Consider the following 16,936-nt stretch of genomic DNA (forward strand, 5'->3'; position numbering starts at 1 on the left):
TTGTGATTTTGTGTGGTGTGATGCTGTTTTGTGTTGTATTTTTGTGTGATGTGATGGTGTTTTGTGTTGTGTTTTTGTGTTGCATTTTTGTGTGATGTGATGGTGTTTTGTGTTGTGTTTCTGTGTGATGTGATGGTGTTTTGTGTTGTGTTTTTGTGTGGTGTGGTGGTGTTTTGTGTTGTGATTTTGTGTTGTGATTTTGTGTGGTGTGATGCAGTTTTGTGTTGTATTTTTGTGTGATGTGATGGTGTTTTTGTGTTGTGTTTTTGTGTTGTGTTTTTGTGTGGTGTGACTGTGTTTTTGTGATGTGTAGTTGTGTGGTATGATGGTTGTTTTTGTGTGGTGTTGGTGTTTTGTGTTGTGTTTTTGTGTGGTGTGATAGTGTTTTGTGTTGTGTTTATGTGTTGTGTTTTTGTGTGGTGTGACGGGTGTTTGTGTTGTGTTTCTGTGTTGTGTTTTTGTGTGGTGTGGTGGTGGTTTTGAGTCATGTTTTTGTGTGGTTGTGATGGTGTTTTGTGTTGCATTTGTGCGTGATGTGATGGTGTTTAGTGTTGTATTGTTGTGTGATGTGATTGGTGTTTTTGTGTTGTGTTTTTGTGTTGGTGTTTTTGTGTGGTGTGACTGTGTTTTTGTGCTGTGTGTTTGTGTGTATGATGGTGTTTTTGTGTGGTGTTGGTGTTTTGTGTTGTGTCTTTTGTGGTGTGATGGTGTTTTGTGTTGTGTTTATGTGTTGTGTTTTTGTGTGGTGTGGTGATGGTTTTGTGTCATGTTTTTGTGTGGTGTGATCGTGTTTTGTGTTGCATTTTTGTGTGATGTGATGGTGTTTTGTGTTGTGTTTCTGTGTGATGTGATGGTGTTTTGTGTTGTGTTTTTGTGTGGTGTGATGGTGTATTGTGTTGTGTTTTTGTGTGGTGTGATCGTGGTTTGTGTTGTGTTTTTGTGTGGTGTGATGGTGTTCTGTGTTGTGTTTTTGTGTGGTGTGATGATGTTTTGTGTTGTGTTTTTGTGGTGTGATGGTCGTTTTGTGCTTGCGTTTTTGTGCTTGCATTTTTGTGTGATGTGATGGTGTTTTGTGTGGTCTTTCATGTCTTGTGTTTTTGTGTGGTATGATGGTGTTTTGTGTTGTGTTTTTGAGGTGTGATGGTGTTTTGTGTTGTGTGTTTGTGTTGCATTTTTCTGTGATGTGACTGTGTTTTTGTGCTGTGTGTTTGTGTGGTATGGTGGTGTTTTTGTGTGGTGTTGGTGTTTTGTGTTGTGTTTTTGTGTGGTGTGATGGTGTTTTGTGTTGTGTTTATGTGTTGTGTTTTTGTGTGGTGTGATGGTGTTTTGTGTTGTGTTTATGTGTTGTGTTTTTGTGTGTTATGATGGTGTTTTTGTGTTGTGTTTTTGTGGTGTGATGGTGTTTTGTGTTGTGTTTTTGTGTTGCATTTTTGTGTGATGTGATGGTGTTTTGTGTTGTGTTTCTCTGTGATGTGATGGTGTTTTTTGTTGTGTTTTTGTGTGGTGTGGTGGTGTTTTGTGCTGTGATGTTGTGTTGTGATTTTGTGTGGTGTGATGCTGTTTTGTGTTGTATTTTTGTGTGATGTGATGGTGTTTTTGAGTTGTGTTTTTGTGTTGTGTTTTTGTGTGGTGTGACTGTGTTTTTGTGCTGTGTGTTTGTGTGGTATGATGGTGTTTTTGTGTGGTGTTGGTGTTTTGTGTTGTGTTTTTGTGTGGTGTTATAGTGTTTTGTGTTGTGTTTATGTGTCATGTTTTTGTGTGGTGTGATGGTGTTTTGTGTTGTGTTTATGTGTTGTGTTTTTGTGTGGTGTGGTGGTGGTTTTGTGTCATGTTTTTGTGTGGTGTGATGATGATTTGTGCTGCATTTTTGCGTTATGTGATGGTGTTTTGTGTTGTATTTTTGTGTGATTTGATGGTGTTTTTGTGTTGTGTTTTTGTGTGGTGTGATGGTGTTTTGTGTTGTGTTTATGTGTTGTGTTTTTGTGTGGTGTGGTGGTGGTTTTGAGTCATGTTTTTTGTGTGGTGTGATGGTGATTTGTGTTGCATTTTTGCGTGATGTGATGGTGTTTTGCGTTGTATTTTTGTGGTGTGATGGTGTTTTGTGTTGTGTGTTTGTGTTGCATTTTTGTGTAATGTGACTGTGTTTTTGTGCTGTGTGTTTGTGTGGTATGATGGTGTTTTTGTGTGGTGTTGGTGTTTTGTGTTGTGTTTTTGTGTGCTGTGATGGTGTTTTGTGTTGTGCTTATGTGTTGTGTTTTTGTGTGGTGTGATGATGTTTTGTGTTGTGTTTATGTGTTGTGTTTTTGTGTGGTATGATGGTGTTTAGTGTTGTGTTTTTGTGGTGTGATGGTGTTTTGTGTTGTGTTTTTGTGTTGCATTTTGTGTGATGTGATGGTGTTTTATGTTGTGTTTCTGTGTGATGTGATGGTGTTTTGTGTTGTGTTTTTGTGTGGTGTGGTGGTGTTTTGTGTTGTGATTTTATGTTGTGATTTTGTGTGTTGTGATGCAGTTTTGTGTTGTATTTTTGTGTGGTGTGACTGTGTTTTTGTGCTGTGTGTTTGTGTCGTATGATGGTGTTTTTGTGTGGTGTTGGTGTTTTGTGTTGTGTCTTTGTGTGGTGTGATGGTGTTTTGTGTTGTGTTTATGTGTTGTGTTTTTGTGTGGTGTGGTGGTGGTTTTGTGTCATGTTTTTGTATGGTGTGATGGTGTTTTGTGTTGCACTTTTGCGTGATGTGATGGTGTTTTGTGTTGTATTTTTGTGTGATGTGATGGTGTTTTTGTGTTGTGTTTTTGTGGTGTGATGGTGTTTTGTGTTGTGTGTTTGTGTTGCATTTTTGTGTGATGTGACTGTGTTTTTGTGCTGTGTGTTTGTGTGGTATGATGGTGTTTTTGTGTGGTGTTGGTGTTTTGAGTTGTGTAATTGTGTGGTGTGATGGTGTTTTTGTGTGGTGTTAGTGTTTTGTGTTGTGTTTTTGTGTGTTATTATGTTGTTTTGTGTTGTGTTTTTGTGGTGTGATGGTGTTTTGTGTTGTGTTTTTGTGTTGCATTTTTGAGTGATGTGATGGTGTTTTGTGTTGTGTTTCTGTGTGATGTGATGGTGTTTTGTGTTGTGTTTTTGTGTGGTGTGGTGGTGTTTTGTGTTGTGATTTTGTGTTGTGATTTTGTGTGGTGTGATGCTGTTTTGTGTTGTATTTTTGTGTGATGTGATGGTGTTTTTGTGTTGTGTTTTTGTGTTGTGTTTTTGTGTGGTGTGACTGTTTTTGTGATGTGTATTTGTGTGGTATGATGGTGTTTTTGTGTGGTGTTGGTGTTTTGTGTTGTGTTTTTGTGTGGTGTGATAGTGTTTTGTGTTGTGTTTATGTGTTGTGTTTTTGTGTGGTGTGACGGTGTTTTGTGTTGTGTTTCTGTGTTGTGTTTTTGTGTGGTGTGGTGGTGGTTTTGAGTCATGTTTTTGTGTGGTGTGTTGGTGTTTTGTGTTGCATTTGTGCGTGATGTGATGGTGTTTTGTGTTGTATTGTTGTGTGATGTGATGGTGTTTTTGTGTTGTGTTTTTGTGTTGTGTTTTTGTGTGGTGTGACTGTGTTTTTGTGCTGTGTGTTTGTGTGGTATGATGGTGTTTTTGTGTGGTGTTGGTGTTTTGTGTTGTGTCTTTGTGTGGTGTGATGGTGTTTTCTGTTGTGTTTATGTGTTGTGTTTTTGTGTGGTGTGGTGGTGGTTTTGTGTCATGTTTTTGTGTGGTGTGATGGTGTTTTGTGTTGCATTTTTGCGTGATGTGATGGTGTTTTGTGTTGTGTTCCTGTGTGATGTGATCGTGTTTTGTGTTGTGCTTTTTGTGTGGTGTGATGGTGTATTGTGTTGTGTTTTTGTGTGGTGTGATGGTGTTTTGTGTTGTGTTTTTGTGTGGTGTGATGGTGTTTTGTGTTGTGTTTTTGTGTGGTGTGATGATGTTTTGTGTTGTGTTTTTGTGGTGTGATGGTGTTTTGTGTTGCGTTTTTGTGCTGCATTTTTGTGTGATGTGATGGTGTTTTGTGTGGTGTTTATGTGTTGTGTTTTTGTGTGGTATGATGGTGTTTTGTGTTGTGTTTTTGTGGTGTGATGGTGTTTTGTGTTGTGTGTTTGTGTTGCATTTTTGTGTGATGTGACTGTGTTTTTGTGCTGTGTGTTTGTGTGGTATGATGGTGTTTTTGTGTGGTGTTGGTGTTTTGTGTTGTGTTTTTGTGTGGTGTGATGGTGTTTTGTGTTGTGTTTATGTGTTGTGTTTTTGTGTGTTATGATGGTGTTTTTGTGTTGTGTTTTTGTGGTGTGATGGTGTTTTGTGTTGTGTTTTTGTGTTGCATTTTTGTGTGATGTGATGGTGTTTTGTGTTGTGTTTCTCTGTGATGTGATGGTGTTTTGTGTTGTGTTTTTGTGTGGCGTGGTGGTGTTTTGTGTTGTGATGTTGTGTTGTGATTTTGTGTGGTGTGATGCTGTTTTGTGTTGTATTTTTGTGTGATGTGATGGTGTTTTTGAGTTGTGTTTTTGTGTTGTGTTTTTGTGTGGTGTGACTGTGTTTTTGTGCTGTGTGTTTGTGTGGTATGATGGTGTTTTTGTGTGGTGTTGGTGTTTTGTGTTGTGTTTTTGTGTGGTGTTATAGTGTTTTGTGTTGTGTTTATGTGTCGTGTTTTTGTGTGGTGTGATGGTGTTTTGTGTTGTGTTTATGTGTTGTGTTTTTGTGTGGTGTGGTGGTGGTTTTGTGTCATGTTTTTGTGTGGTGTGATGATGATTTGTGCTGCATTTTTGCGTTATGTGATGGTGTTTTGTGTTGTATTTTTGTGTGATATGATGGTGTTTTTGTGTTGTGTTTTTGTGTTGTGTTTTTGTGTGGTGTGACTGTGTTTTTGTGCTGTGTGTTTGTGTGGTATGATGGTGTTTTTGTGTGGTGTTGGTGTTTTGTGTTGTGTTTTTGTGTGGTGTGATGGTGTTTTTGTGTGGTGTTGGTGTTTTGTGTTGTGTTTTTGTGTGGTGTGATGGTGTTTTGTGTTGTGTTCATGTGTTGTGTTTTTGTGGTGTGGTGGTGTTTTGTGTTGTGATTTTGTGTTGTGATTTTGTGTGATGTGATGGTGTTTTGTGTTGTGTTTTTGTGTGGTGTGATGTGATGGTGTTTTGTGTTGTGTTTTTGTGTGGTGTGGTGGTGTTTTGTGTTGTGATTTTGTGTTGTGATTTTGTGTGGTGTGTGATGCTGTTTTGTGTTGTATTTTTGTGTGATGTGATGGTGTTTTTGTGTTGTCGTTTTTGTGTTGTGTTTTTGTGTGGTGTGACTGTGTTTTTGTGATGTGTATTTGTGTGGTATGATGGTGTTTTTGTGTGGTGTTGGTGTTTTGTGTTGTGTTTTTGTGTGGTGTGATAGTGTTTTGTGTTGTGTTTATGTGTTGTGTTTTTGTGTGGTGTGACGGTGTTTTGTGTTGTGTTTCTGTGTTGTGTTTTTGTGTGGTGTGGTGGTGGTTTTGAGTCATGTTTTTGTGTGGTGTGATGGTGTTTTGTGTTGCATTTGTGCGTGATGTGATGGTGTTTTGTGTTGTATTGTTGTGTGATGTGATGGTGTTTTTGTGTTGTGTTTTTGTGTTGTGTTTTTGTGTGGTGTGACTGTGTTTTTGTGCTGTGTGTTTGTGTGGTATGATGGTGTTTTTGTTGTGGTGTTGGTGTTTTGTGTTGTGTCTTTGTGTGGTGTGATGGTGTTTTGTGTTGTGTTTATGTGTTGTGTTTTTGTGTGGTGTGGGTGGTGGTTTTGTGTCATGTTTTTGTGTGGTGTGATGGTGTTTTGTGTTGCATTTTTGCGTGATGTGATGGTGTTTTGTGTTGTGTTCCCTGTGTGATGTGATCGTGTTTTGTGTTGTGTTTTTTGTGTGGTGTGATGGTGTATTGTGTTGTGTTTTTGTGTGGTGTGATGGTGTTTTGTGTTGTGTTTTTGTGTGGTGTGATGGTGTTTTGTGTTGTGTTTTTGTGTGGTGTGATGATGTTTTGTGTTGTGTTTTTGTGGTGTGATGGTGTTTTGTGTTGCGTTTTTGTGCTGCATTTTTTGTGTGATGTGATGGTGTTTTGTGTGGTCTTTATGTCTTGTGTTTTTGTGTGGTATGATGGTGTTTTGTGTTGTGTTTTTGAGGTGTGATGGTGTTTTGTGTTGTGTGTTTGTGTTGCATTTTTTCTGTGATGTGACTGTGTTTTTGTGCTGTGTGTTTGTGTGGTATGGTGGTGTTTTTTGTGTGGTGTTGGTGTTTTGTGTTGTGTTTTTGTGTGGTGTGATGGTGTTTTGTGTTGTGTTTATGTGTTGTGTTTTTGTGTGGTGTGATGGTGTTTTGTGTTGTGTTTATGTGTTGTGTTTTTGTGTGTTATGATGGTGTTTTTGTGTTGTGTTTTTGTGGTGTGATGGTGTTTTGTGTTGTGTTTTTGTGTTGCATTTTTGTGTGATGTGATGGTGATTTGTGTTGTGTTTCTCTGTGATGTGATGGTGTTTTGTGTTGTGTTTTTGTGTGGTGTGGTGGTGTTTTGTGTTGTGATGTTGTGTTGTGATTTTGTGTGGTGTGATGCTGTTTTGTGTTGTATTTTTGTGTGATGTGATGGTGTTTTTGAGTTGTGTTTTTGTGTTGTGTTTTTGTGTGGTGTGACTGTGTTTTTGTGCTGTGTGTTTGTGTGGTATGATGGTGTTATTGTGTGGTGTTGGTGTTGTGTGTTGTGTTTTTGTGTGGTGTTATAGTGTTTTGTGTTGTGTTTATGTGTCATGTTTTTGTGTGGTGTGATGGTGTTTTGTGTTGTGTTTATGTGTTGTGTTTTTGTGTGGTGTGGTGGTGGTTTTGTGTCATGTTTTTTGTGTGGTGTGATGATGATTTGTGCTGCATTTTTGCGTTATGTGATGGTGTTTTGTGTTGTATTTTTGTGTGATTTGATGGTGTTTTTGTGTTGTGTTTTTGTGTGGTGTGATGGTGTTTTGTGTTGTGTTTATGTGTTGTGTTTTTGTGTGGTGTGGTGGTGGTTTTGAGTCATGTTTTTGTGTGGTGTGATGGTGATTTGTGTTGCATTTTTGCGTGATGTGATGGTGTTTTGCGTTGTATTTTTGTGGTGTGATGGTGTTTTGTGTTGTGTGTTTGTGTTGCATTTTTGTGTAATGTGACTGTGTTTTTGTGCTGTGTGTTTGTGTGGTATGATGGTGTTTTTGTGTGGTTGTTGGTGTTTTGTGTTGTGTTTTTGTGTGCTGTGATGGTGTTTTGTGTTGTGCTTATGTGTTGTGTTTTTGTGTGGTGTGATGATGTTTTGTGTTGTGTTTATGTGTTGTGTTTTTGTGTGGTATGATGGTGTTTAGTGTTGTGTTTTTGTGTTGTGATGGTGTTTTGTGTTGTGTTTTTGTGTTGCATTTTTGTGTGATGTGATGGTGTTTTATGTTGTGTTTCTGTGTGATGTGATGGTGTTTTGTGTTGTGTTTTTGTGTGGTGTGGTGGTGTTTTGTGTTGTGATTTTATGTTGTGATTTTGTGTGGTGTGATGCAGTTTTGTGTTGTATTTTTGTGTGGTGTGACTGTGTTTTTGTGCTGTGTGTTTGTGTCGTATGATGGTGTTTTTGTGTGGTGTTGGTGTTTTGTGTTGTGTCTTTGTGTGGTGTGATGGTGTTTTGTGTTGTGTTTATGTGTTGTGTTTTTGTGTGGTGTGGTGGTGGTTTTGTGTCATGTTTTTGTGTGGTGTGATGGTGTTTTGTGTTGCATTTTTGCGTGATGTGATGGTGTTTTGTGTTGTGTTCCTGTGTGCTGTGATCGTGTTTTGTGTTGTGTTTTTGTGTGGTGTGATGGTGTATTGTGTTGTGTTTTTGTGTGGTGTGATGGTGTTTTGTGTTGTGTTTTTGTGTGGTGTGATGGTGTTTTGTGTTGTGTTTTTGTGTGGTGTGATGATGTTTTGTGTTGTGTTTTTGTGGTGTGATGGTGTTTTGTGTTGCGTTTTTGTGCTGCATTTTTGTGTGATGTGATGGTGTTTTGTGTGGTCTTTATGTGTTGTGTTTTTGTGTGGTATGATGGTGTTTTGTGTTGTGTTTTTGAGGTGTGATGGTGTTTTGTGTTGTGTGTTTGTGTTGCATTTTTGTGTGATGTGACTGTGTTTTTGTGCTGTGTGTTTGTGTGGTATGATGGTGTTTTTGTGTGGTGTTGGTGTTTTGTGTTGTGTTTTTGTGTGGTGTGATGGTTTTTTGTGTTGTGTTTATGTGTTGTGTTTTTGTGTGGTATGATGGTGTTTTGTGTTGTGTTTATGTGTTGTGTTTTTGTGTGGTATGATGGTGTTTTTGTGTTGTGTTTTTGTGGTGTGATGGTGTTTTGTGTTGTGTTTTTGTGTTGCATTTTTGTGTGATGTGATGGTGTTTTGTGTTGTGTTTCTGTGTGATGTGATGGTGTTTTGTGTTGTGTTTTTGTGTGGTGGTGTGGTGGTGTTTTGTTTTGTGATTTTGTGTTGTATTTTTGTGTGATGTGATGGTGTTTTTGTGTTGTGTTTTTGTGTTGTGTTTTTGTGTGGTGTGACTGTGTTTTTGTGCTGTGTGTTTGTGTGGTATGATGGTGTTTTTGTGTGGCGTTGGTGTTTTGTGTTGTGTGTTTGTGTTGTGTTATAGTGTTTTGTGTTGTGTTTATGTGTCATGTTTTTGTGTGGTGTGATGGTGTTTTGTGTTGTGTTTATGTGTTGTGTTTTTGTGTGGTGTGGTGGTGGTTTTGTGTCATGTTTTTGTGTGGTGTGATGATGATTTGTGCTGCATTTTTGCGTTATGTGATGGTGTTTTGTGTTGTATTTTTTGTGTGATTTGATGGTGTTTTTGTGTTGTGTTTTTGTGTGGTGTGATGGTGTTTTGTGTTGTGTTTATGTGTTGTGTTTTTGTGTGGTGTGGTGGTGGTTTTGAGTCATGTTTTTGTGTGGTGTGATGGTGATTTGTGTTGCATTTTTGCGTGATGTGATGGTGTTTTGCGTTGTATTTTTGTGGTGTGATGGTGTTTTGTGTTGTGTGTTTGTGATGCATTTTTGTGTGATGTGACTGTGTTTTTGTGCTGTGTGTTTGTGTGGTATGATGGTGTTTTTGTGTGGTGTTGGTGTTTTGTGTTGTGTTTTTGTGTGCTGTGATGGTGTTTTGTGTTGTGCTTATGTGTTGTGTTTTTGTGTGGTGTGATGATGTTTTGTGTTGTGTTTATGTGTTGTGTTTTTGTGTGGTATGATGGTGTTTAGTGTTGTGTTTTCGTGGTGTGATGGTGTTTTGTGTTGTGTTTTTGTGTTGCATTTTTGTGTGATGTGATGGTGTTTTATGTTGTGTTTCTGTGTGATGTGATGGTGTTTTGTGTTGTGTTTTTGTGTGGTGTGGTGGTGTTTTGTGTTGTGATTTTATGTTGTGATTTTGTGTGGTGTGATGCAGTTTTGTGTTGTATTTTTGTGTGATGTGATGGTGTTTTTGTGTTGTGTTTTTGTGTTGTGTTTTTGTGTGGTGTGACTGTGTTTTTGTGCTGTGTGTTTGTGTGGTATGATGGTGTTTTTGTGTGGTGTTGGTGTTTTGTGTTGTGTTTTTGTGTGGTGTGATAGTGTTTTGTGTTGTGTTTATGTGTTGTGTTTTTGTGTGGTGTGATGGTGTTTTGTGTTGTGTTTATGTGTTGTGCTTTTGTGTGGTGTGGTGGTGGTTTTGAGTCATGTTTTTGTGTGGTGTGATGGTGTTTTGTGTTGCATTTTTGCGTGATGTGATGGTGTTTTGTGTTGTATTTTTGTGTGATGTGATGGTGGTTTTGTGTTGTGTATTTGTGTTGTGTTTTTGTGTGGTGTGACTGTGTTTTTGTGCTGTGTGTTTGTGTGGTATGATGGTGTTTTTGTGTGGTGTTGGTGTTTTGTGTTGTGTTCTTGTGTGGTGTGATGGTGTTTTTGTGTGGTGTTGGTGTTTTGTGTTGTGTTTTTGTGTGGTGTGATGGTGTTTTGTGTTGTGTTTATGTGTTGTGTTTTTGTGTGGTGTGGTGGTGGTTTTGTGTCATGTTTTTGTATGGTGTGATGGTGTTTTGTGTTGCACTTTTGCGTGATGTGATGGTGTTTTGTGTTGTATTTTTGTGTGATGTGATGGTGTTTTTGTGTTGTGTTTTTGAGGTGAGATGGTGTTTTGTGTTGTGTGTTTGTGTTGCATTTTTGTGTGATGTGACTGTGTTTTTGTGCTGTGTGTTTGTGTGGTATGATGGTGTTTTTGTGTGGTGTTGGTGTTTTGTGTTGTGTTTTTGTGTGGTGTGATGGTGTTTTTGTGTGGTGTTAGTGTTTTGTGTTGTGTTTTTGTGTGTTATGATGGTGTTTCGTGTTGTGTTTTTGTGGTGTGATGGTGTTTTGTGTTGTGTTTTTGTGTTGCATTTTTGAGTGATGTGATGGTGTTTTGTGTTGTGTTTCTGTGTGATGTGATGGTGTTTTGTGTTGTGTTTTTGTGTGGTGTGGTGGTGTTTTGTGTTGTGATTTTGTGTTGTGATTTTGTGTGGTGTGATGCTGTTTTGTGTTGTATTTTTGTGTGATGTGATGGTGTTTTGTGTTGTGTTTTTGTGTTGTGTTTTTGTGTGGTGTGACTGTGTTTTTGTGATGTGTATTTGTGTGGTATGATGGTGTTTTGTGTTGTGTTTATGTGTTGTGTTTTTGTGTGGTGTGGTGGTGGTTTTGTGTCATGTTTTTGTTTGGTGTGATGGTGTTTTGTGTTGCATTTTTGCTTGATGTGATGGTGTTTTGTGTTGTGTTTTTGTGTGGTGTGGTGGTGTTTTGTGTTGTGATTTTGTGTGGTGTGAAGCTGTTTTGTGTTGTGTTTTTGTGTGATGTGCTGTGTATTTGTGTTGTGTTTTTGTGCTGTGTTTTTGTGGTGGTGTTACAGTGTTTTTGTGTTGTATCTTTGTGCTGTGTTTATGTGCGATGTTTTTGTGCTGTGTGTTTGTGTGGTATGATAGTGGGTTTTTTTGTTGTTTTTGTATGGTGTTTTTGTTTGGTGTTTTTGTGTGGTGTGACAGTGTTTTTGTGCTGTGTTTTGTGCTGTGTTTTTCTGTGGTGTGATGTTGTTTTGTGTTGTGTTTTTGTGTGGTGTGATGGTGTTTTGTGTTGTATTTTTGTGTGGTGTGACAGTGTTTTGTGTTGTGTTTTTGTGTGGTGTGTTGGTGTTTTGTGTTGTGTTTTTGTGTAGAGTGATGATGTTTTTGTGTTGTTTTTGTGTGGTGTGTTGGTGTTTTTGTGTTGTGTTTTTGTGTTGTGTTTTTGTGTGGCATGATGTTGTTTGGTGTTGTGTTTTTGTGTGGTGTGATGGTGTTTAGTGTTGTGTTTTTGTGAGGTGTGATGGTGTTTTGTTTTGTGTTTTTGTGAGGTGTGATGGTGTTTTGTGTTGTGTTTTTGTGTGTTGTGATGGTGTTTTGTGTGGTGTTTTTGTGTGGTGTGATGGTGTTTTTATGTTGTGTTTTTGTGTTGTGTTTTTGTGTGGTGTTTTTGTGTGGTGTGATGGTGTTTTGTGTTGTGTTTTTGTGTGGTGTGATGGTGTTTTGTGTTGTGTTTATGTGTTGTGTTTTTGTGTGGTGTGATGGTGTTTTGTGTTGTGTTTATGTGTTGTGTTTTTGTGTGGTGTGATGGTGTTTTGTGTTGTGTTTCTGTGAGGTGTGATGGTGTTTAATGTTGTGTTTATGTGTGGTGTGATGGTGTTTTGTGTTGTGTTTTTGTGTGGTGTGATGGTGTTTTGTGTTGTGTTTTTGTGTGTTGTGATGGTGTTTTGGGTTGTGTTTTTGTGTGGTGTGATGGTGTTTTGTGTTGTGTTTTTGTGTGGTGTGATGGTGTTTTGTGTTGTGTTTTTTTGTCGTGTGGTGGTGTTTTGTGTTTTGATTTTGTGTGGTGTGATGCTGTTTTGTGTTGTGTTTTTGTGTGATGTGTTGTGTTTTTGTGTTGTGTTTTTGTGTGGTGTTTTTGTGCTGTGTTTTTGTGTGTTGTGACAGTGTTTTTGTGTTGTGTCTTTGTGCTGTGTTTTTGTGCGATTTTTTTGTGCTGTGTGTTTGTGTGGTGTGATATTGTTTTTGTTTGGTGTTTTTGTGTGGTGTGACAGTGTTTCTGTGCTGTGTTTTGTGCTGTGTTTTTGTGTGGTGTGATGGTGTTTTGTGCTGTGTTTTTGTGTGGTGTGATCGTGTTTTGTGTTGTGTTTTTGTGTGGTGTGATGGTGTTTTTGTGTTGTGCTTATGTGTGGTGTGACAGTGTTTTTGTCTTGTGTTTTTTTGGTTTTTTGTGTGGTGTGACAGTGTTATGTGTTGTGTTTTTGTGTGGTGTGACTGTTTTGTGTTGTGTTTTTTTGTGGTGTGACAGTGTTTTGTGTTGTGAATTTGTTTTGTGTTTTTTTGTGGTGTGACAGTGTTTATGTGCCGTGTTTATGTGCCGTGTTTATGTGCTGTGTTTTTGTGTGGTGTGATGGTGTTTTGTGTTGTGTTTTTGTGTGGTGTGACAGTGTTTTTGTGTTGTGTTTTTGTGTTGTGTCTTTGTGTTGTGTCTTTGTGTTGTGTTTTTGTGTGGTGTGACAGTATTTATGTGCCGTGTTTATGTGCCGTGTTTTTGTGTGGTGTGATGGTGTTTTGTGTTGTGTTTTTGTGTGGTGTGATGGTGTTTTTGTGTTGTGTTTTTGTGTTGTGTTTTTGTGTGGTGTTTTTGTGTGGTGCGATGGTGTTTTGCGTTGTGTTTTTGTGAGGTGTGATGGTGTTTTGTGTTGTGTTTTTGTGTGTTGTGATGGTGTTTTGTGTTGTGTTTTTGTGTGGTGTGATGGTGTTTTTGTGTTGTGTTTTTGTGTTGTGTTTATGTGTTGTGTTTTTGTGTGGTGTGATGGTGTTTTGTGTTGTGTTTTTGTGTGGTGTGATGGTGTTTTTGTGTTGTGTTTTTGTGAGGTGTGATGGTGTTTTGTGTTTTGTTTTTGTGTGTTGTGATGGCGTTTTGTGTGGTGTTTTTGTGTGGTGTGATGGTGTTTTTGTGTTGTGTATTTGTTTTGTGTTTTTGTGTGGTGTGATGGTGTTTTGTGTTGTGTTTTTGTGTGGTGTGATGGTGTTTTGTGTTGTGTTTTTGTGTGGTGTGACAGTGTTTTTGTGTTGTTTCTTTGTGTTGTGTCTTTGTGTTGTGTTTTTGTGTGGTGTGACAGTATTTATGTGCCGTGTTTATGTGACGTGTTTATGTGCCGTGTTTATGTGCCGTGTTTTTGTGTGGTGTGATGGTGTTTTGTGTTGTATTTTTGCGTGGTGTGATGGTGTTTTGTGTTGTGTTTTTGTGTTGTGTTTGTGTGGTGTGGTGGTGTTTTGTGTCGTGTTTTTGTGTGGCGTGATCGTGTTTTGTGTTGCATTTTTGTGTGATGTGATGGTGTTTTGTGTTGTGTTTCTGTGTGATGTGATCGTGTTTTGTGTTTTGTGTTGTGTTTTTGTGTGATGTGATGGTGTATTGTGTTGTGTTTTTGTTTTGGGGTTTTGTGTGGTGTGATGGTGTTTTGTGTTGTGTTTTTGTTTTGGGATTTTGTGTGGTGTGATGGTGTTTTGTGTTGTGTTTTTGTGTGGTGTGATGGTGCTTTGTGTTGTGTTTTTGTGTGGTGTGATGGTGTTTTGTGTAGTGTTTTTGTGCTGTGATGGTGTTTTGTGTTGTGTTTTTGTGTTGTATTTTTGTGTGATGTGATGGTGTTTTGTGTTGTGTTTCTGTGTGATGTGATGGTGTTTTGTGTTGTGTTTTTGTGTGCTGTGGTGGTGTTTTGTGTTGTGATTTTGTGTGGTGTGATGCTGTTTTGTGTTGTATTTTTGTGTGATGTGATGGTGTTTTTGTGTTGTGTTTTTGTGTGGTGTGACTGTGTTTTTGTGCTGTGTGTTTGTGTGGTATGATGGTGTTTTTGTGTGGTGTTGGTGTTTTGTGTTGTGTTTTTGTGTGGTGTGATGGTGTTTTGTGTTGTGTTTATGTGTTGTGTTTTTGTGTGGTGTGATGGTGTTTCGTGTTGTGTTTATGTGTTGTGTTTTTGTGTGGTATGATGGTGTTTTGTGTTGGGTTTTTGTGGTGTGATGGTGTTTTGTGTTGTGTTTTTGTGTTGCATTTTGGTGTGATGTGATGGTGTTTTGTGTTGCGTTTCTGTGTGATGTGATGGTGTTTTGTGTTGTGTTTTTGTGTGGTGTGGTGGTGTTTTGTGTTGTGATTTTGTGTGGTGTGATGCTGTTTTGTGTTGTATTTTTGTGTGATGTGATGGTGTTTTTGTGTGGTGTGACTGTGTTTTTGTGCTGTGCGTTTGTGTGGTATGATGGTGTTTTTGTGTGGTGTTGGTGTTTTGTGTTGTGTTTTTGTGTAGTGTGATGGTGTTTTGTGTTGTGTTTTTATGTGGTGTGATAGTGTTTTGTGTTGTGTTTTTGTGTGGTGTGATGCTGTTTTGAGCTGTTAGACTTATTTATCCGGTGTGGGTTTGCATTTTTGGGAAGTTAGGAGAGAATGAATTGCTCACTGGTGATGTTTTCTGTGCAGGTATTTAAATAGTAACAACCACGAGGACTTCTTCACCAACACACAGAGGCATGCAATAGTAAGTACTAGGCTGTCCAAGTAACCTATCCGCCCTGGAACAGGCTGCCAGGCTCCAACCATCCATTGCATATGGTGCGATTGTATTTTATGTTGTGTTTTGTGTAATGTGATGGTTTTTTGTGTTGTGTTTTTGTGCACCTGTTTGCTGTCAACGTGTGCCTGTGATTGGGGAAATCATGATGAAGTGATATTTGTTCCTTGTTTGTGTTTGGGAGTTTAGTTAATGATGTCAGTAATGATGTTGGTTCTTTAAGCTGTAGCAGTTTTTTCGGAGCAATGCTGGTTTTGAAGCAACGTTACTGGCAACTGAATAGCCTGTGGATAATGGGCAATGGTTTGTGGGCCTGTAAAATGCTGTACATGTGCAGACTCCACAGATTACTGCATTCATTCCCTTGCACACATCCCTGTTTATTATTTCTTTTACTCTACAATGGGCTATGTTGTGACATAAGAAGGCTGGGCTTGCTCCTTCCAGGCCTCTGTCCTTGCAGCTTCGGATGAAGGAGCTCAGGGATGTGAGAATGCTCCTCTACTCCCAACTGACATTGAGCTCAATGACGCAGGATAGATCCAACTTCAGCTTGGCATTCTGGAAGTCTGAACCTCAGTGTTTGTGGGTGTGAGCTGTTGCCTCCAGCGACTGGGCCTTGTCAACATCTTGGCTTCTTGGACAAAGGGATTTTATCTGACTCTGATGTTTGTCACTCTTTTCCCCCTTTGGGCAGGTCTATGAAATATTAATGAGGGCCAAATATGGGCATCGGCGAAAGGGCCAGATTGGTATCGACAGCCTGTTGAATGAGAAGGTGTTTTCGGCTGCGTTTCCTCTTCACGATGTAAGAGCTTTGCTTTGCCTTTGAGTTCTCATTCCAAACATCAGAGATACTTTAACCGAAACAAAAACAGAATTACCTGGAAAAACTCAGCAGGTCTGGCAGCATCGGCGGAGAAGAAAAGAGTTGACGTTTCGAGTCCTCATGACCCTTCGACAGAACTGGTCATGAGGACTCGAAACGTCAACTCTTTTCTTCTCCGCCGATGCTGCCAGACCTGCTGAGTTTTTCCAGGTAATTCTGTTTTTGTTTTGGATTTCCAGCATCTGCAGTTTTTTTGTTTTTATACTTTAACCGACCCTGTCGCACATCTTTCAGATACAGGGACAATATCTCAAATCCGGCTCCCTGAAAACCGGCAGTGCCCGACAACTGGACTTTTTTTTAAGTGGGCCATGCCAGCATTTTAAAGTACTATTAAATATGTGAAAAAAACACTAACTGGCTTGTTTGGCACAGTGGCATGCGAATAGTTGCCCCTTCTCCCGCCTGTCATTTCCCGCACTCCGAGTGGCCAGGGCAACCCTTGACCCCCACCCGGCCCGGCTCGGAAAAGTTCAGGGAGCTGCACTTTTCTGCACAACTTCCATCTCGAGTGTTTCTCTCTGGTGCTCAAGTGACCTGAAGTGAACACAGCTTTTAAGTTGTGGCCTTACCAAAGCACCATCCACGGCTTCGGTGTGGCTTCCCACAGATTTAGATTTGATCGCTGTCAATCTTTATCTAATTACACCACACAGCCCCACACTGTGAAATGCCTCAGGACCTTTTTCCAAAAACCGGCAAGGTCCTAAATCCAGCAAGGATTGGGTCCCTGGGCTGTCGGATTTGATACGTTGTACCTGTAACTACATCCTGGATCCCTGAGCTTCAGAACTGAACACCAGTTGGCTGGGGCTGGTGTGATCTGGGGGTGGTGGGGTAGAGTTAATACTGAGGAACAGTGCCACAAAATACAGTAAGACATTAACAGACTTGACGAATGGATGTGCCAATGACAAATCAATTTCATTGTAGATTAATTGTGAGGCTTCCCATTCTGGTAGAAGCAATAAGGAGGCCACACAATCCTTTGAAAATAAGAGCTTAAATGGGTTGGAGGAGCAGAGGGATCCGGCAGTACAGATACACGAATCATTAAAAGTAGCAAGGCAGGTTAATAAGGCCATAAATACAGACAAACTAAGCATTGGGGTTCTTTTCCAGAAGGATAGAATTGTAAAGCATCAAAGTTTTGTTAAATTTAAATATAATCATTTTTAGACCTCACTTGGAGTTTTATTTGTAGTTCTGACCTGCATATTACAAAAGGGATATTGGGACATTGGAGAAGGTGCCAAAAGTTTTCACAAGGATGATACCAGAACTGAGAGGTTATAGCAATTAGGAAGGACAAAACAGCCCTGGCTGTTTTCTCTGGAAAGGAGAATTAGGGGTGACCGATCGAGATCTTTAAGATTATGAAAGGGCTTGATAGTAATTTGGACAATATGTTTTCACCTTTTGGACAGCCTAACTCTAAAGACCATCAATATAAGGTAATAAACCCAGTAA

The 16,936-nt window shown here is 39.2% G+C and overlaps 1 protein-coding gene across 8 annotated transcripts in view; it reads left to right on the top strand.

Moving 5' to 3' along the window:
* The window catches only part of LOC121271063 (anoctamin-7-like), a 233,562-nt gene that overhangs the window by 156,246 nt on the left and 60,380 nt on the right, over positions 1-16,936 (top strand). For all 8 annotated transcript variants that reach the window (XM_041176770.1, XM_041176824.1, XM_041176805.1 and 5 more), the window contains 2 exons: positions 14,487-14,544; positions 15,275-15,385. In XM_041176770.1, coding sequence (XP_041032704.1) covers positions 14,487-14,544; positions 15,275-15,385 — 169 coding nt within the window. The remainder of the gene's footprint in view (positions 1-14,486; positions 14,545-15,274; positions 15,386-16,936) is intronic.

The sequence above is a fragment of the Carcharodon carcharias genome, chromosome 2 (genome assembly GCF_017639515.1).
Source record: "Carcharodon carcharias isolate sCarCar2 chromosome 2, sCarCar2.pri, whole genome shotgun sequence".
Classification (NCBI taxonomy): Eukaryota; Metazoa; Chordata; class Chondrichthyes; order Lamniformes; family Lamnidae; genus Carcharodon; species Carcharodon carcharias.